At 40.1% G+C, this 21,413-nt stretch overlaps 1 protein-coding gene across 1 annotated transcript in view; it reads right to left on the bottom strand.

Moving 5' to 3' along the window:
* Positions 1–1,511: 1,511 nt before the first annotated feature.
* VPS50 (VPS50 subunit of EARP/GARPII complex) overlaps positions 1,512–21,413 on the bottom strand; it is a 131,351-nt gene continuing 111,449 nt past the window's right edge. Inside the window, exons 23-28 of the mRNA XM_004702659.3 lie at positions 17,045–17,193; positions 15,140–15,236; positions 14,234–14,392; positions 6,302–6,423; positions 3,760–3,949; positions 1,512–2,215 (exon numbers count right to left, since the gene is read on the bottom strand). Coding sequence (XP_004702716.1) covers positions 2,096–2,215; positions 3,760–3,949; positions 6,302–6,423; positions 14,234–14,392; positions 15,140–15,236; positions 17,045–17,193 — 837 coding nt within the window. The 3' untranslated portion in view covers positions 1,512–2,095. The remainder of the gene's footprint in view (positions 2,216–3,759; positions 3,950–6,301; positions 6,424–14,233; positions 14,393–15,139; positions 15,237–17,044; positions 17,194–21,413) is intronic.

The raw sequence follows: 21,413 nt of genomic DNA, 5'->3' as shown, positions 1-21,413 counted from the left end.
AAGCTACTGATGTAATGCGAGGGGGTACCCCATCCCCCAAAAGTTTTTGCTGGGCGGGGGGGAGTTTTCATTGTACACGTTTTCCCCATTAGACAAGCGTTTAGCAACTTGCTCTGAGTTAGCGTGCACAGTGGCATCGCCTGGGAAGGTTCTCTAGTCACAGTGAAGTTTTTCATAAAAGCAGTTTCACTCAGACCTCATTTTTTGTGATGGCTGATTTCAGAGAACAGCATGCAGCTGTGAAATTTCTTCTCCTGCTCAGGAAAAAAGCCACAGAAACTGTTGTGATGTTGAACACAGATAAAAAGGGCAGTGCTATGGGAAAAACTCAAGTGTATGAGTGGTTTTCTCATTTCAAAAAAAGGTGAAATGTCGAGTAATGATAAACCTCATTCTGAACATCCATCAACTTCCTAAACAGACAAAAATGTTGGCTTGTAGTACATTTGGAGTTCTTTCCACCAGGTCATACTGTTAATCAAGTTTTCTATAAAGTTTGCGCAACATTGTGCAACAATAAAGGCCTGATTTATGGCAGAGGGAGAACTGGTTTTGCCACCATGACAATGCACCTGCTCAAACTGCCATCTTAGTGTGCCAGTTTTTGGCATAAAAGCCAGCATGCCCCACACACTTTACTCACCTGACATCTTGCCATGCGACTTCTTTTTGTTTTCACGAATGAAGAGGGACATGAAAGGACAGTGATTTGAAGACAAAGAGGTGAAGAACAAAAAAAGAAAATCCAAGGGAAGGTGCTGTCAGCCATTCAAACAGATGAGTTTGAAAAGTGTGTCTAAGAGTGGAATCAGAGATTTGACAAATGTAGTAAGTGTAGTACTCTGAAGGAGAGAAGGTTGTTTTGTAAAAGATCTAAATACATAGCTTGGGGTAGGGGGAAAGTTCCAGCTTTGTTGGGTACCCCCTGGTGCATCATGTGCAGTCATCACTGGACTAATACCATGCAAGCTTAAATGCCTTTCACTGTCCAACTAGGAACGAAACGGACAACAATTCCTTTTTTGGACAGTTTTCAGGAGTGCATGGGAAATTGGTCTTCGCATCACCCATGTTCAGAAAGGATCTTTGGCAGTGCCCAGTTACCAAAGACTGTGTTCCAAAGTTATCATTGGCCAACCTCATATTATTTTACATTTCAATACAATGCTGGTGTCCTAAAAAGGTGCACATATGACCCCATGCATACGCTTGAATAATGGATATTTTTCACTGAATCTTGGACAGATGAATTCAAAGGGAGAATAGCTGAGATGAAAAATGTCCATATTTTTAAACAGAAAATACCACAAACATTCTACTGTGTGTTACTCAGGAAGTGAATGAAGATGCATACTCAATGAAATGTCATTTCACCACTGGTTTCAGGATATAAAATCACTAAAATCAGTACACCCTGTTAAAAAAAAAAAAGTCAATCAATTAACTATTACTTCATGAAATCTGCCTGCCCTATTAAGAAAAAATGTCGAAAGCACACTCACATAGCCTGGTCATATTACAGCATAATCTTTATTAAAATGTCACCATTTATGAACACTTTGATATGACCAAATGAATTCTGACATAAACTCACATTTATAAACACAGAGAACATACTGAATTTTCAACTATTTTGTCAACATACACTTTTTAATGCTCATGCAAGGCTCATAATTAGGAAGGAGATACTGTACATTAGCCTCTAATAATACGGTTATTAAGACCAAAGTTCAGAGGGCAGGATAATGCCAACATCTTTTCATTGAAATGCTTCCTCCAAACACTTCCCAGGGATATACACTAAGTCACTGTTCCTTCTAATTTTAGAGTTAACATATATTCTTATGTAAAATATCATCACTGTAGTCACTTAACAATAGTTATGATGGGGCAATAATTTCATTTCAGGTCAGAAGGGACTAGAGAACGTAGAAGTCATTTGAAAATACACACAAACTTAGATGGTTTCCATTTCCTGGGTGGAAAGAACATGCACTCATTTCTTAGCAGACAGTTGTCAGGAATGCATGAAAACTCGCTTCCGTGTTATATACGTTGAGACGACCCATGCCAGGAGGAAGGAGAGCCATGTTCATTATCTTTTCGGTCTGTCTACATCGTCTATAGCTGCCAGAAGTTTCTGTCTTGCTTTCTTATTGATATGGGATCCCAAGCAAACGTTCACCAGATTGGTCAGCTGCTTTGTAGAATACTCCTGTTCAGAGAGAGGAGGTCCAAAGGCAGTGCATTAAACCACATGTCATCTGGTCACTGCACCGCAAGAACAGGCAACGCGGTCAGTGGACGATCAGGGAGCATTACAATTCAGTGAACAGCACTGGGAGATAGAGTTGGACCATGAAAGACACAGTGTTAACAGGGCTGTAAAAATGGGGGCTAAAAAAAGTGGTATAGATTCAAAGCAGGAAGCAGCAAAAATCTGTTTCTGGGTAGCTAAGTAATCCAGCATGCTCAGGTTTTTTATGATTTTTGAAGCTCGCACACTTTGCTTCTGTGATAGCTTAACATTGTTAAATTATCACAATGCACTGATATTTCACATTTCAAACGTGCTGCCACTTACATATTTTCTGGCATTCTGCATTGGTAAACACTTTAGGTATGAAATTTTTAAAATATCACCAAAAAGCCTCAGAGGAAATGCTTTCTTGCTCTGGAACATTTCCAATCCACGGCCATTGATTACATTCTGTGAGCTGTGCATCCACCTCCACCCTCCTTTTCTGAACTGTTCCTTCCCCACTAACGCAGCCTCACTTGGCCCACCAAGCTTCTGACCTAATCATCGGAGCTGCCGCTGTCGATCTGCTCCCATACACAGTTCTTAGAAGGGTGTATTGATCAGAGCAGAGAATATGTACAGTTAAGCTGGACTTCTGTCTCGTTTTAATGAGGTCTGAGGGGATGTTTGTAGCTGAAGCTTCAGATCATTTCAGGGCAATCATGTCAGGGGTTCATCTACTCTCCATGGTACCACAGGCTGAACCCACTCCCCTGATGATTCACCCTGAGAGTATCTTTAAAACTGAAACCAAAAATACCCCCCAAAATTTTCTTAACACCAAAATGTCTGCCTTGCGTATTCTGCTGTTAACAATGCTCTACATGGGAGCAGGATGAGGCTGTCCACCTCCATAAAGACTTACAGCCTCGGAAACCCGAGGGAGTAGTTCTGCTCTGTCCCATCGGGTTACTGTGGCCAGAATTAACTCAGCGGCAAGGGGCATACATTGCACCAAATTGACAACAGCAACCAGAGAGGTCAGCAAGGAACCTCAGTGGGCAGTGGGTTCATGAAGGAGGAACAACTCAGAAAAAGCGGGAGCGCTTTGCAGCTCAGAACATAAGCAACGCCTTTGAATAGCACGTGCAGAGACTGCTGCGTGGTACAAGGTTTCCTGTGTCTGACACATAGCTTACCTATGAAAAGAAAGTCTTCAACATTGCTGTATTGGATATATGTTGACATTAACCCTGCAGCCTTTTACTACCACACAGTCATCATAGAATAACTACCATTAATGTTTAGACTTTGGCTATTTCTCCAGATAATTACTATTACAGTCCACTTAGGGATCACAAGGCTTTACTCAGGTAAAGGGTGCTGTGCAATCTGAATATGGTAAAGAACTAGCCTAAATAATTGAAGCAAAACCAGGAAAACCCATCTTCGCATTTCACTCTCAGTCACACAAGAAACTGATTGGAAACCGAACAAAGCTCCCTTCCGGTTCTCACCCTGTGCTCTTTGATCCAGCGTTCCATATCATTCTCAGTCAGGTAGTAGGCTTTAATGTACGTTTCCACAAATTCCTTATCGGGAATGGGTCTGATATCTGTTAGTTTCTCAAGTTTCATTAAAAACTGCTGAAAATCCAATTGCATCAAGGCACGACCCTCATTACTACATTTCTTGACGTTGGCATATCTAAGATACATAATAATAGTAAAAGATGGCATGATTATAAAAATAAACCTTGAGGTATTTTTTAAAAAATCCAATTATACAACTGAACACTTGGTCCTTTTCTGTAACGCCCTAATTAAGCTGAGTCTCCAGGAACAAGAGGCTAGAGGAGAAAGGGCTGTGCTAAGTTTTGTCACTCGGCAGCCCGTTTATTTCTCCGGGCCAGTCTCCTCACTGGCAATGCAGAGACGTGTCTCTTCTAAGGTGAGTTGTCTCTCTAAGAACTACACTTCCTTATGGCCAAAGGTCTGAAAGAAGGTTTAACTGTAGTCCAGTTCGTCTGGCTCTCAAGAATCATCAATGAGTCAGACGCGGCCTGGAAACGCTTCTGGAAGATTCATCACAAAGGTCACCCATGGAGAAGCCCAAGTCCAGTTCAAACCTGCACTGGTGAGTGAGGTGGTACTGGAATCACAACATCGGTGACACATCATGTGACTGGTGAATCCCCTTGTGTTCAGTACGAACAGAAGGACCTATTAAGTTCAATGTGTGGGACACAGCTGGTCAAGAAAAAATGTGGAGGACTGAGAGAGATCATCTCCAAGCCCAGGGAGCCATTAGAATGTTCCATGTGACCTCCAGGGTTCCTTACAAGAATGTGCCTACACTGGCAGAGGGGTCTGGTTCAAGTGTCTGAGAACATACTCAGTGTGCTGTATGGCAACCACGTGAGCATGAAGGACATGGAAGTTAAGGCAAAAATCCACGATCTTCCACTGAAAGAAGAACCTTCAGAACTAAGGCATCTCTGCCCCCAAAAGCTACAGCTTAGAAAAGCCCTTTCTTCGGCTTGCTAGACAACTACTTGGAGATGCTGCCGTCGAGTTGTTGCCATGCCTCCTCCTGCCCCACCAGAAGGTGCTATGGACCCAGCTTCGGCATGACTTAAAAACTGCATTACAAAAATGTGCTGCTGAAAAACAGCTTATACACGAGTATATACGGTAAACCTAGAAATTTCAATCTTAGGGAATTTACCTCAAAACTATAAGAAATGTAAAGCTCTCAGGAAATGTAACACATATCATAAACTTCTCTATTAAAAAAGTTACTAAAAATACAGTTTAATCATGATTGTTGACACAGAGCTATTTTGCAATTTGTCGTATCATTTGTTTCAAAAGGTAGGTGTCAGCTTGTCATTATTACCTTCCTTCTTTCCAAAATTTCTTTAAAAAATAACTATCAAGAATTAAAGAGAAATCAGATCAGAGGAAGTATGAAAATTCAACTGAAGTGCAAGTCTAGGTCAGAGTGCCTGGTCTCTGAGAGAGATGTTTTACTTTTCAGGGATATGTCCAATGAATTATTATTTGTTACTTGTGTTCTGGATGCTATAAACCAGAGGTTCTCAACCTTCCTAATGCCACACCTTTTAATATAGCTCCTCACGTTGTGGTGACTGCCAACCATAAAATTACTTTCATTGCTACTTCATAACTGTAATTTTGCTACTGTTATGAATCAGACGACCCGTGAAAGGGTCGTTCGATGCCCAAAGAGGTCATGACCCACAGGTCACCGCTGCTATAAACAAAATAAGCAATCTCTGAGTAAGTTGGAAATTTATGATGGGCAGATTATGTTACATTATGTAATTATGTAATTACACTATGTAATATGTTGCAAATGCAACATATGAAATATCGGCACTTTATAATAAGTATATGATAGTTACCGTGAGCTGTGATATAGTCATTTGGGGGACAGATTTTGGCAGAAGTAAATAAGGAGCTCAAGCACCTTTTCTGGCCTTAAAAGCTATGGAGCTTGGACAAGCTACTTAACATCTAATTGAAGCTAAGTTTTCTGAGGTAACAATACAGTAAAGATAAAGTTACCTATCGACTGGAGTTTACTGTTAGGGTTTACTGTTGCAATTATGTAAAGTTAAAAGACCCAAAGGTTGGCACTCAAAAAATATCAGGTATAATCCCCATCTTCAAAATTATATCTTTAGGTATTAAGAAATATTATTGGTGTAATGTTCAGACAACCAGTCAACACTTCATTCCTCATTCAGCTCAGAGATAGTTCCAGTTGACCAGCAAGAAAAAAAAGTGTGATAAGAGTTATACGAGCCCCCAATGAAATGATGTTTTAAAAAAAGAAAGTGAAGCTCACGGCAGGGAGAGTCAGGTTTAAAGTTTCCTTTCTAATTATATTTCAAAGTAAACCTGAATTATTATTGGATTGTTAGCTAATTATCATTATTTCTACCTATTCCCTCCATCCATTCTTGATAAGATATAATGGCATTCATATAATTTGTCTGCTACGAAACAGATATTGCTTTCATGAAAAACTTACCCTTCCACAATAGTTCTATTAGCCAGTCGAATACAATGTTCCCAAAGTATATTAGACACAGGCAAAGGTATCCGAACCCTCTTAGAAACCTCATTTAACCTCCTATTAAATTGTTCAAATTCCTAAAGAAGACAAAAAAGCATGCCCCTGTATAAATACCATTATAATGTCACATTGATTTTCACTAAATAGGAAAAATTAGAACCACTCAGAATCAAAGAAAAAAGATAATGTCAAAGATAATTTGAATTTTGTGTGATCGTTTAAGAAAAGGGATACCACTCTGAATAGATTATGGTGAAAAACAGTGAACACTAAATTTTCTTTCAAAAGAAATAAGTGTCATTAGTTAATTATACAATGTTAACAATGTCCAAATGTTTCTAAAAGAGCTGAATAATCTGACATGACTTCAAAATTCCTTTCAAGAAACTCAGCTTTTAAAAATGTTTTAATAAGCTTTCAACTCACAGGGAAGTGATTGTAAATTACAGCTAAACTCTTTAAGAGAAGAATCTGACAAACCTTCTTTCCTCAACATTCTAGAAAAGTAAACAAACCATTACACACTGATTCAAAAGTCATCACAGGGGAGAAAACAAACAATAAAATGTTATCTCCTACAGAAAAGTGACCGTTTAAATATCTGTTAGAACATAACCATTGCACTAAAAATAAAAAAACATGACCAATTCAGATGACTCTAATAACCACATGGAGTAGCAGATGGTTCACCTTTCGATAAATGTATTCATGATCTAAATATATTCATTTATAAAAAAATTAATACTGTTGGCTTGACTCTTGATGGTATATTTCAAGCAGTTTAAGGTTCAGAAGGCATTTTTCTTTAGCTGCAGAACAGAGAATCTATATAATAGTTAGCAAGGCAAGGCTACATACCTTCAAATTTACTGCTAACACTCAGGGAGGTGAGGTGGGGTGGGGGGACTGCTCTCATCATCACTTGCCAAATCAGCACATAATGGTAACTGTGTTAGCTCTACCTCTGTGCTATTTCCTAAAGAATAGTTTTCCTTGCTAACCTATTTGTGACAGTTAATTGCTTTTGATTGATTATGAAAGGGAAGTAGTATTCAATCTGCTAAGCTTGCTGTTGGTCTGTTGTTGTTAGCTGCTGTCAACTGTTTTCCAATAAAAGGAAACACTGCTTGGTCCTCCCCCATCCTCAAAGTTATCGTCAAGGTGCGCCCCCTGCTGCAGCCAAGGATATTCTTATGTTTCATGGCCCCTCTCTTTCACCAAGCATGATGAGCTTCTCCGGGGACTGTTCTCACCGGGTAACACGTTTATGTACCAGAGACTAAATCTTGACTTTCTGGCTTCTTAGGAGCATTTTGGTTATACTTCCAGGGCAGATCTGCTTGGTCTTCTGGAAGTTCCTAGGACTTTCAATACTCTTCAGCAGCGCTGTAATTCAAAGCCATCTATTCTTCAGCCTTCCTTATTCACCATCCAACTTTCCCATGCATACAAGGAGAGTGAAAATACCATGGCTTGGGTCAGGTGCACCTTAGTTCTCAAAGTGACCTCTTTGCTCTTCAACACTTTAAAGAGGTCCTGTGCAGCACATTTGGCCAATGCAAGCAGCCATTTAATGCCTTGACTGTTGCTCACGTAAGCATTGCTTATAGACCTAAGCAAGATGAAATCCTTGACAATTTCAATCATTTCTCCACTTATCATCATAATATCTATTGGTCCAGTGGTGGTGATTTGGGTTTTCTTTACATTGAGTTGCAATCCATACAAAAAACTGCAATCCATGATCTTCATCAGCAACAAGTCCTCCCAAATTTCCCAAGCAAGGTTGCACACAGAACAATTGTTAGTAAACCTTCCTCCAACCTGATCTTGCCTTCTTCTTCATATAGTCCAGCTTCTATTATTATTTGCTCCAGACGGAGATTGAGTAAGTATGGTTGGAGAATATAACCCAAATGAACACCTTTCCTGATTTTAAACCATGTAGCATTCCTTTGTTCTGTTCACATGACTGCCTCTTGCTCCATCACGAACACATGAAGTATTCGGGAATTCCCATTCTTCTCAATGCTATCCAGTTTGTTATGATTTAGTCAAATGCTTTCACTTGGTCAATAAAACACAAGTAAACATCTTTTTGGTATTCTCTGCTTTGAGCCAAGATCCATCGGACATCAACAATGATGTCCCTTGTCCATGTCCTAGTCTGAATCTGGCTTGAATTTCTGGCAGTACCCTGTAGATGTGCTAGTGTAACAGGTATTAAGTGATCTTCAGCAAAACTTTACTTGAATGTGATAGTAATGATATTGTTCAGCAAGTTCCACATCTCACTGGGTCACCTTTTTGTTGGCAGTTACATAATCTCCTGTCAAAAGGGGTGGAGTCTAGCCTGTCAATCAGGTTGCAGCTTGATGACCTCATTTGGAGGCACTAAGGAGATAAATAGTTCACTTGAGGCCAGATACACTCTCTATGAGACATTCCTGTTGACAAGACACACGGATGGAGCCAGAGCCAGAGCCCTGGAGCTGGAGGAGCCATGTGGAGACCCATGCCAACGCTGAGATGAGTTGCTTCCACTGCCACTGGAGCCATAAGACTTTCCACCCACTGGCCTCAGATCTTCCTGCATTCATGTGTTGCGTGACTCTGAAGAGGAATTTATAGACTGGTATCAAACAGCTGGGCTAATTTTGGACTTACGGACTTGATCTGGTCTGGAATGGGATGTTTTCTCAATATACAATTACTCTTTGATATAAAGCTCTTTCCTATACATATATGAATCTCCATGAATTTGTTTCTCTAGTCAACCCAGACAAACACACCTTTCTTTGAAATGGGTATAAACATAAATCTCTGCCAGTCAGTTGGTCATAGACAAGTGAGTGTTCACAGTACTTCATCAGCTTTTTTAAACATTTCAATTGGCATTCCATCAATTCCTGGAGACTTGCTTTTTGCCCTAATACTTTTAATGCAGCTTGGACTTCTTCCTTCAGAACCATTGGTTCTTGATCATATGACACTTTTTGAAATGGCTGATGGTCTACCAGTTCCTTTGGACACCACGACTCTGTAGCTCTTCCATCTTCTTTTGATGCTTCCTGCGTCATTCACTATTTTTCACATATTACCTTTCAACATTACAACTCGGGCTGGAAATTTTCCTTCAGTCCTTTCAACTTCAGATATGCTGAGCGTGCCCTTCAGTTCTGGTTTTCTAACTCGAAGTTTGTACACATTTCACTATAATACTTTACCTTCGCACACTGGCCTTTGAACTCTTCTGTTCAGCTCTTTTACGTAACTCATTAAAATGAAGTAAAATTTATTCATTTCTGCAATTTGCTTTAGCTACTCTATAATCAAGAACAGATTTTAAGTCTCTCCAAACATCCTTTTGGATCATTTTTCTCTCTTTTTTAATGGCTTTTTGCATTCTTCTTGTTTGAATTTCTTAATATCCTCCAACAGCTTGTCAAGTCTTCTGTCATCAGTGTTTGTGTTAGTCTGGACAGACTAGAGAAACAAATCTGGAGACATATATATATATATATGAGAACTTTATATCATGAAGTAATTATGCATCAGTAAGACATCCCAGACCAGTCCAGATCAAGTCCTTAAGTCTGATATTAGCCCTTATGTCTGATACTAGTCTATAAATTCCTCTTCAGATTCACGCAACACACGCAATGATGCAGAATGCACAGGAATATCACAGGCCAGTCGGTGAAAAGTGGCAAGCATCTCAGTGCTGGAATGGGACTCCACATGGCTCCTCCAGCTCCACGGCTCTGGCTGCCATCAGCATAGCTCCATGTGGCTTGCCAACAGGAATGTGTAGCAGAGAGATTGTGTCCCGCCTCCAGGAAGACAGGAGAAGGCCATGCCCACACAAAGAGATCATTGGCTATGACATCATTGATAGGCTACACTCCACCCCCCTTCACTCAAATTGATAGATTATGTAACTGCCAGTGTTCAATGATTCAAATCTATTCTTCAGATGTTCTCAAAAGTCAAGGAGGTATACTCAAGGTCGTATTTGGTTCTCGTGAACTTGTTTTTCTTTTCCCCAACTTTAACCTATACTTAAATATGTGCAATTACTGATTTGTTCCACAATCAGCCCTTAGCCTTGTTTTAGCTGAATATAGAGGGCTGTGGTTAGATGGTCTCATATTGGTTCCAACCCATAGCAATGTTATCTATGCACAAGAGAGTGGAATATTGCCTGCTCCTATGCCATCTGTCCATCCTCACTTATGGCTATATTTCCTCCAAGATAGATTCATTTGTTCTTCTGTCAGTCCAGGTATTTTCAATATTCTTCACCAGTACCATTACTCAGATGCATCTTCATTGGTTTTCCTTATTCACTGGCCAACATTCACATGAAAATGAGTTGACAGAAATAGTTTATGGCATAGGCCAAGTGCACCTTAGTCCTAAAAGGAACATCCTTATTCTTCAACACTTTAAAGAAGTCTTGTGCAGCTGAGGATCTTCCTCTTTTTAATGACCCTCTACTTAGCCCAGTGATGATGTCCTTCTGTAGTAACTGATCCTACCTAAAAACATGTCCAAAGTGGTGAGATGAAGTCTTGCCATCGTTGCCTCTACAGAGCATTCTGAGTGCACTTCTTCCAAGACGGATTTGTATGTTCTTCTGGCAGCCCATGGCATGCTCAGTATCTTCACCAACACCACTAGTAAAAAGAATCCATTCTTCTTGGGGCTTCCTTATTCATTAGCCTACTTTTACTTACACATGCGATAACTGAAAATACCATGGTTTGGGTCAGGCATACCATAGTCCTCCAAATGACATCTCTGCTTCTTAACACGTTGTAAAGGTTTTTGCAGAATATATGCCTAATGCAGTGCCTCATTTGATTTTGTGACTTTGCTTCCATGAGCCTGAACTTTAGAGCCAAGGAAAATGAAATTCTTGACAACTTCAACCGATTCTTCATATTCCACGGTGTTGTTTATCAGTCCACTTAGGAGGATTTCTGTTTTCTTTATGTTGAAGTGTAATCCTTGTGAAGGCTGTAGTATTTAGTCTTTGGTCTCAGTAAGCAAGGATGTGTTATATGTATACTACAGGTTGTTAAAGAGCCTTCCTTCAATGTTAGTCACATTCTTTTTTATAGAGTGCAGTTATATTGAATTGTTTCCTTATAAAGATGAATAAGTATGGTAAAGGGATATAACCATGACACAGATCTTTCCTGATTCTAAACCAGGCCATCCTAGTCTGTCTTAGTCTGGAAGCTCAGCTGGGACCTTCCACCAAGGTGGTCCTGCTAGTATTTGAAATACTAGTAGCATAACTTCCGTCAAAGAAACATGTGTGCCACCACAGTAGGGCAAACAGAACAGTGATAACCATTAAGCTTACCTATATAAATAACGTTAAATAAATGCTTTACATTGGTTGTTTCATTTCATGAATTTCAAAGAGCAATATTTGCTACTGCATTCATATACTCACCACAGTAAACTCTACTTTGAATTTCAAGTCATAATGTAAATTTCTATTAATAGTGTCTTATAAAGTTATATATACTTTAAATCCAATAGTATCCTACTGACTTGATTGCTAAATTCAGTAATCCAGAGAGTCTGCAGATTAATGAATAAAAGCATGTCCTGTGAAACCTTGGTTGTCAAACAGCTCCGAGATCAAACTTTCCCTACTCAAACAGCCAAGTCGAAAAAAGATGCTTGGTGTTCGTAACTCTGCAGGATAGTCGAACTGAAAATTCAACTTGAAAAATCTGTACAGGCCAAGAGTGAGTCATGCCACATCTCGCCTGGGCACAAAGGGGTAATGTCTCCGACTTAGTGCCATTCCAGCTCCTGCAACACACAGCACTTGTGGTCAGTACATCCAAGTGTTGATCATTGTGCCTCTTTTGCACTTTGTTTGCATAAAATATTGTGACCCTGGCTCCAAAGAAAGTTAGTGAAACTAGCAGTAAAGCTAAGAAGAGAACTGTGAGAATTCTGACAGAGTTAGAGAAAGAAATTGTCGCAAAATTTCAATCAGGTTGCCACTTGTCTGATTTGGTGGCTTGAATACAACATGGCTGAATCAACAATATCAACATTTGGGGGGTGGGGGTGGGATGTGAATGTAGTGAATGGTGTTAAATTGTTAACCACGAAACAAAGAACCAAAATCATTTAAACCAAGGTATTATATTTAATATTCTTCTCAAACTAAAACAGGTTACTTTCATCTAAAATTCTGGTTTGGGATAAGTTATAGACAGATCAAAAGTTATTACTAATAAGCCTTTATGAATGAAGGTCTTAAAGTGCTATGAACTGGGTTCAGGTTAGCAATCTGAAAATATTTCCTATAAATTGTTTTTTGGAATAAAGAATAACTGAAGGAGAGGGGTCCTTCTACTATATATATATTCACTGAGTAAAGTCTTTTTCCCTTTCCTGCATAGCTGTGATTAGCAATGGCTTGATGTCATAAAAAATAATCAACTTTTAAAAAACAATAGAAAAAACAGAAGTGTTTTTTTGCTACCTTTATCTTTTAAATCACATGTTGTTGTTAGTTACAACTGAGTCAATTTCAATGCATGGTATCCTCACATACTCACAGAACTGCTCCATAGGGCTGCCAAGGTCGTGACCTTTTGGAACCAGGTCACAAAGCTGATGAAGTATCAGCTTGTGAAGTCCCTCTTGGTGCGTTCAAACTGCCAACCCTGCAGCTAGTAGCTGAGTATAGAGGGAACTCCATACTCCTTATAAAATGCAGTACTGAAATCTCCTAGGGGGTTAAGACATCATATTTCTTCTTCCCAATATTTCAATTTGTGGCAGCTCCAGCACACCCTCATGACGCCCTCACCCAGACACTGCAACTGATCTTGACACTCTCGTCCCTACACGATGGCACTCAGCTGCTCCCTCTGCTAAGTTCCCACTTTGTTTATTGGTCTTCAAGATTCCAGGCCACTATTCATTGTTAGGCGTAGCAGTTAAGAAAGTCTGAGCAGATGATAATGAATTCAAGAAAAGACAATTCCCTTTGTTCCTGACAAATATTAACAACAATATGTTTCTGAAGGTTGTGGACATTTTCTCTCATCTGCTTTTGTCACCCCGCAGAGCTGCATGGCTCATCTCCTAACTTCCTACAGTCCTCTATTCAATTGTCATTTTATCAGGTCCTTCTCTGACACAGGACATAAATGGTATCCCTCTCTTCCACCCATTCTTTTGCTACTCCCCGCCCCGCCCCCGACTCAGTACTGTTCATCACCTGGTGTATATTACATTTTCTGTATGTTAAGTGCTGTCTCATGCTACCATATACGTTCCCTGTGGTCATGTTCCTTAATTTGCAACTACACAGCCCTGCCACACACCAGGCGATATATAAATATCTATTGATAGGTAATTTCTCTATTTGTAAATTAACGGCAATCTTCTCCACAAAACTTTAAATGCAGGGCACTAAACAGAATGGCGTATTTACAAGACATAATGTATTAGTTATGTGATCTCTGGGGGAAAATTACTTGGCTGTAATTCAGGAGCATAGTCTCTTAAAAAACACATGTGTTAACCTATTGAAATCCTTTTTATTAAACATATGATCTTCTTGTCACTAGTCATGGCTTATGGAGAATATTTAATATGGCAGTATGGAGAGTAACAATACTCTGACATGAGAAATTAGCAAGCTTAAATAAAAGTCAAAGTATTTTTTTACCTAAAAGAACATAAAACTTAGAAAATATAAGTCTGTTTCCATCTAGGATACGGAGCTAATACCATAATGCTTTAACATGGTAATAATGATAATCATACAAGCGTTGAACTATTGCGATCTTAAGAAATCTCTAACTAGAATGATTTTTAACAAAGTCCCTGAGTACTTGCCTTCAGCAATGCATCTACATATATGTTATGCTGTGACATGATTTCTTTTACATCCCATTTCACATTAGCCATTAGGAGCAGCATTTGTTCATAATCGATGGCTTTACCAGCTACAATCCAGTAAATTGGTTTGCGCAGTTCACTGGCAGTTGAAACAGTCTGAAATAAATACAGTAATAAAAACAATCACTTTCTAAAAATATCGCACTTGTACAGAATATTTCACACTGATTCCCAGTGGATACCGTATTTAAGATAAAAGACAGTATTTTTACATATTTAAATTATAAAAGCATGGACTCATGCTTTAACTTATGGACTCTATTCAGAACCTGATTTACTGAACTTCGGCTGGTGGTACTAACAAGTATTTCTGAATTCTTCCGTGTCTCCTTTCATGGCCCTACTTCAGGATCCCATCATCTTTCATTTGCAATACTGTAACTGCCTCCAAACTGGTCTCCCTGCCTACTAAGTTTGCCATCTCAAGTCAGATCATCACACTTCCTCCAGAGTGCTCTTCCTAAGACTGTACAGGGCTGGCCACACTGCTCTGTTCCAATCCTTGCAGTAGCTTCCAGTACCCAAGAAACAATGCCTGGCTGAGAGAATATGGGAATATGTGGCTCCAGCCTATCTCACTAGTCATCTCCCTGATGTGAGACTGAGGTCTGTCTCATTTGCTCATATGTACCTCTCTCTCTCTCTCTCTGTGTCTGTGTGTTTAGCACCTAACTTGTATAAGGTGCTCAATAAATATTTGCTGAACCTAGGAATTCACAAGTGAATAAATAAACATCTAATCCTGCTGCCTGCAGTGTGGAGGCTATTAGCCAAAACACCTAAGTCATGTGTGGCAGTCCCAGCATGCTCACAGATTTTTTAGTATGTAAGACCAAATCTGACCTGAGAATAAAATTGCTGAAGAAAGGGTTTTTTGACTGCAGGCATCACAGCATCCAGATGCGGCTGAAGGAACTCAAATTGTTCAGCCAAGAATACCCTACAGAGAATAAATAAACAACAGTATAAACAAACTGTAAGATATAGAGGCTGTCAATTCCTTAAAAATTCTATAAATAATTTTTAAGAACTTTGAAAAATGTTTGACAAGTAAGAGTACTTTGTACTTTACAAGTTTCTGTACTACCACTTGATGCACGCACTTACATCTACACAGTAATTAATACTGAGCTTACCACTGAATGGAAACTCAGGTGAGAGAATAAGGATGGCTTCAAATGAGCTAAGCTGTTAAGTCACTTTGCATGTAAAATATGAGCACAGACAACAAAAGAGGTTAAACAAACGACTACTTCTTTCGAAAAAACATCTTATAGAGATTCCATTTAAAAAGATAAATGTTTTGAGAATGATGAGGGCAACAAATGTATACATATGCTTTACACAATGGCTGTATGGATTGTGGTAAGAGTTGTATGAGCCCCAATAAAAAGATTTTTAAAATAAAGTGGTTTGGACAATAATCTCATTAAATAAATTTTGTTCAATTTAAAAAATAATAATAATTATAGGCAACAGTCTTAATAGTCACAGATTTAATACCTGATACTTTTCAAAAGTAACTCAAGCATTGCAATTGTGTGCCACTAAATCTACTGACTCAAAGCACCTATATAAAAACTCACTGCTGTCAGTCAATTCTAACTCATAATGATCCCACAAAACAGAGTAGACCTGCTCCACAGTGCTTCCAAGATTGTAAATTTGTATGGAAGCAGTCGGCCTCACCTTTCTGCAGCAGTTAGTGGGTTCGAGAAGGCCCCTGCTGGTTAACAACCCAGCACAAACCCCTCTCCTGCCACCAGGGCTTTGAGCAACCCTTGAGCACAGAGTCAAACTGCCTCACAGAGTTTCAAAGACTACACATTTTTCCAGAAATGGATCATCAAGTCTTTTCTCCTGTGGAACTGCTGGTGGGTCTGAACCACCAATCTTTCAGTTAACAGCCACGCACTTAACTACCAGACCACCAGGGCTCATTCACAATCCGTAGTGAACTGCACATCTGGCTGAGGCATACATCTGAACTACTGATGAGTGGGGCTGGAATATGCAGGAGTGGAAGGCATCTGACTGACAAAAAAGCCTAAACTCAGCCTGCAGCTGCTCTGTAATGGGACAGTATTTTCTCTACTTTTTGTCATATATGCAAAAATCTCTGAACATATATTGGCCTAACATTTATGGAAGAACTTATATGCTATAATAACATTATCAAAATTAAGAATTTAGAGAGATAGGGAGCATTCTGACTGCTGTCAACGACAACAATATTGACACTGAACTGCTATTGATTAAACACTCTTCTAGGAGGTCTGGTGGTGCTGTTGAGCATGCTGTGGACTGTGAACTGCTAGGTTGGTAGTTCAAGCCCAATCGCAGCTCTGGGACAAAGATGAGTGACAGCCTTGGAAACCCTGTACAGGACCAATACAAGTCGAAATTAATTCAATGCAGTGGGTTTGGTTTTTGGAGGGCATTAAATGATCATAACTATGATTTGAAAAGAATCTGAGAAATAAACAAATCATATCATAGTTTCCCAACTGCAATCAATACTCAGTGTGAAATATGTAATGCTTATAAAGCCAGGGTTATGTTGCTAAAGATTCAGAATCAAAAGATTTATTTTTCTCCATGTAAAAATTAAGTGGTAAGCTGTTTTAGAATAATTCTCAGAAGTGCACAATATATTTGGAAATGGTATCTGTAAGCATATAGAAGTCCAATTACACAATGCTACTTTTATAGTCTTTTAAAATATTTCATGGCAAAGCAACAACTTACAAGGATTCTGTGGCTACCACTCTTTCCACCAATCCATATAACGTATCCCCTGATGTCAAAACCACCAGCTGACTGAGGTGTGGGCTCGGCACCTTCTCCTTTCTCTCTTCCGCAGCTGTGAGTGGGCCAATAGGATCAACCGAAACTTCCTAAGAGAAAAACACACATGTACACAGAACTTGAAATGGCAAATGTAATAGCAATAAATTGTGTGGTTCTGACAAAACTGAAACTATAATTAAAATACTCAAACATTAATTTAGTTTACTTCCAGTTCTTTGTTCCTGCTTTTATTCTTTGGAATACTGGGATATCCTTCTTCATTGTAATTGAACTTGAACCTGGTGTGAGACCATTCGGCAGTATATGCTTTTGTGCATGACTTGAAGTTGGCCAGGACAAGGACTCTAAGAATTACAAATGTTTCAAGTAGAAAACAATGAAAAGTCCCTCAAGAACTTGTAAGGGGAGTGAAACGAGCTTACCCTGTGAGAGCCAAACTGATACAACCCAGAACACAGTTATACACGAAAGCAGAACACACTTGCATTGCATATGTCTGGAGACCACAGTGAGGGAAGGAAGATGACTGGTGTAAACTGAGAACAGGGAGGCCCAGCAAAGCACAGGGCACTGGGTTCCTTGGCACTGCACCAGGGTGCACCGTTGTTGTCCACAGAGTGACGCAGTCTGTTCTGAGGCACAAGAAAACTCACCTGTCTTCAAATCTCTCCATTACTTTGATATCATACCACCCATGTTCAATTCCAACTTTCCCATCATGAATTCACTTTTCCGGGTATTCCGATGCCAGGCAGGGAGTACCACGGAGATGAGCTATACATTTTCTAAGGCTTCAGAGAAACAGATCCCTTAACATACAACAGAGGGGCTCTAGGAGAGTTTCAAAGCTAGGTCCCAGTTCTCACTCAGTTTATAACAAAGCACTCATTCCTACTGAGCTCTTATCGAGCAATGAACATAAAACATTAAAAAGTTGAACTCTTTAGGTCCGCAGGGCCGGCCCAAATCCCAACTACGTGGACAACCCGCCCCCTTCCCCACAAAGAATTCACTTCAGAGGACAGCACTGAAGTTGCAGCTCAGGGAGAGGGGAGCTTCTGAGCAGGAGCAAAGGAAGAGGGAAAGAGAGAGAGTGGAGCACCCCCTGGGCCACCAAGCTCCGAGTAAGATTTCCGTCTTGGAGCAGTCAGTACACAGAGAGCACCACAGGGCCGGCCCCACCACGAGACATGGTGTCCCTCACTGACCCATGGTGCTACCTGGCACAACACTAGAGACAGTGCAGGGATTGCCCTGATCTGAACCAACCACACCGGGGCAAAACACTAAGGACACGCAACAGAACAGCAAGGGGAGCAAAGCAATGAAGTCCCCAAGGAATACCAAAAATAGACTTTGGGGCCAGGGTATGTCACCCCATCAAACTTGACAGGAAAACACTCATAAAGGTCGACAGACCTAGAACTATTTATAGGCTTTTCTTTTCTTGCTGTTGGTTTGTTTTCTTTTCTTGCTTCTAATCGTTGTTTTGTTTTTTGTTTTCTTTTGTTATGTTTTGCTTTGCCTTGTTTTTGTGATTATTGTCTCTGCATGTCTATCTAGATAAGATAGACAGGATAAACAATCAGGAGGAGAAAACAATGGGTCCGATGGTTCCAGGGGGACACAGGAGAGGCAGAGGTGGGGGAAAGAAGGGGGATGCCAATAAACCAACAGACAAGGGAACAACAAGTGATCTAAAATCAATGGCAAGGAGGGCATGGGATGCCTGGTGGGGCTTGATGAAGGGCAATGCAGCCAAGAGGAATTACTGAAACCCGAATGAAGGCCAAACATGATAATAGGACAAGAGGAAAGTAAAAGGAAATAGAGGAAAGAAGTAGGAGGCAAAGGACATTTAAAGAGGTCAAAATACAGGCATGTACATATATAAGTACATTTATATATAATGATAGGAAAATAGATCTGTGTACATATAGTTATTTGTTAAGTATTAAGGAAACAGACAGACATGGGACCTCCATTTAAGTACTCCCTCAATGCGAGAACACTTTGTTCTAATAACCCGGCGTTCTGTGATGCTCACCTTCCCTGAGAAGATCGCTGAAGACAAAATGGGTGCATAAGCAAAGGTGGTGAAGAAAATGATGGTGCCCAGCTATCAAAAGATAAAGCATCTGGGGTCTTAAAGGCTTGAAGATAAAAAAGTGGCCACCTAGCTGAGAAGCAACACAGCCCACGTGGAAAAAGCACACCAGCCTATGTGATCACAAGGTGTCAATAGAATCAGGTATCAGGCATCAAATACCCAGAACATCATGTCTTTGTGAATGAGGGGGAGTGCGGAGTGGAGACCCAAAGCCCATCTGTAGTCAATTGGACATCCCCTTTCAGAAGGGTCACAAGGAAGAGACGAGCCAGTCAGGGTGCAGTATAGCACTGATGAAACACACAACTTTCCTCTAGTTCTTTATGCACCACCACCACCCCCCCCAGTATCATGACCCCAATTCTACCTTACAAATCAGGCTAGACCTGAACATGTACAGTGGTACAGATAAGAGCTCACAACACAGGGGATCCAGGACAGATAAACCCCTCAAGACCAATAATGAGAGTAGGCGATACCAGGAGGAGAAAGGGAAGGTGGGAGGAGTAAAGGGGAAATGATCACAATGATCGACACATAACCCTCTCCCAGGAAGACAGACAACAGAAAAGTGGGTGAAGAGAGACAGCAGTCAGTGTAAGACATGAAAAAAATAACAATTTATAAATAATCAAGGGTTCATGAGGGAGGGAAGGTTGGGAGGGAGGAAAAAATGAGAAGCTGATACCAAAGGCTCAATTAGAAAGAAAATGATGGCAACATATGTACAAATGTGTTTGACACATGGATATATGTATGGATTGTGATAAAAGCTGTATGAGTCCCCAATAAAATGACTTTTAAAAAAAGTTGAACTTTTTGGCAAAAGGATCATCCTGAAGAGAGCTTAGGTAAGAAAGTGACGACTGGTTACTTGGAATAGATGAACGATCATGAGAAAACACTTAAAAGTTACAGATCACTCCTTGTTCTTCAATAAAGATATCTGAGTTAACATTCAGGGAAGAACTGACACCAATCCTATACAAACTCTTGCAGAACATAGAAAAAGACGGAAAACTCCCAAACTCTTTCTATGAACCTAGCATAACTTTGATACCTAAAGCAGGCAAAGATACCACAAGAATAGACACCTACAGACCAATCTCCCCAATGAACATTGATGCAAAAGTCCTTAATATATTGGCCAATAGAATACAAAAGCAAATTAAAAAAATAATCCACTGTGACCAAGTGGGATTCATACCAGGGATTCAGGGATGGTTCAACATACGAAAGACCATCAGCATTTTTCACCACATTGGCAGGAAAAATGATAAGAACCACATGATAATATCGATAGGTGTGGGAAAAGCATTCAACAACATCCAACACGGATTCCTGTTTAAAACACTCAAGAAGATAGGAATAGAAGGAAAATTCCTCAATATTATATAAGCCATATATGAAAAACCAATAGCCAACATGCTAGTTAACAGAGAAAAGATGAAAACAATTCCATTGAAAAGGGGGACCAGACAAGGATGCCCCTTGTCCCCACTCCGATTTAACATCGTACTGGAGGTCCTAGCTAACAACATAAGAAAAGGAAAGATATTAAAAGTATTCATCTAGGGAAGGAAGAGGCGAAATTATCATTATTTGCAGACAATATGATTCTATATATCGAAGATCCCTTAAACTCTACAAGAGGAGTGTTGGAAGCGATAGAGGAATATGGCAGAGTGGCAGGATACAAAATAAAAAAACAGAAGTCTATCGGACTGCTCTACACATCAGACGAGATCACAGAAGAGGTGATTAAAAAGTAGTACTCACCAGGCCGTGAGGATGATGTTCCCAATTAGAGGAGCCAGTCTACAGAGAGGACCACATGGCCGGCCCCACTACGAGACATGATGCCACTCACTTACCCACAGCCCTACAGGGGACAACACCGGAGACACAGTGTGGGTATTACACCCGATCTGATCCTGCCACACCAAGGCAAAACACTAAGGGGGTGCAACAGAACAGCAATGGAATGGAACAGCGAGGTCCCCGGGGAATGTTGAAGGTGGACTTTGGGGCCAGGGCATTGTGCCACACAGACTGGACTGGAAAACACTCCTAAAGGCCAACAAACAATCCTTGAACTAACTACAAGCTTTTTTTTTAAATCATTTTATTAGGGGCTCATACAACTCTTATCACAATCCATACATACATCAATTGTGTAAAGCGCATTTGTACATT

This window comes from Echinops telfairi, unplaced genomic scaffold (assembly GCF_000313985.2).
Source record: "Echinops telfairi isolate 266 unplaced genomic scaffold, ASM31398v2 ScPeMD7_23;HRSCAF=83, whole genome shotgun sequence".
In the NCBI taxonomy this organism is placed as follows: Eukaryota; Metazoa; Chordata; class Mammalia; order Afrosoricida; family Tenrecidae; genus Echinops; species Echinops telfairi.
The sequence above is the reverse complement of the archived record's forward strand: the minus strand, read 5'-3'. Positions and strand labels throughout refer to the sequence as shown.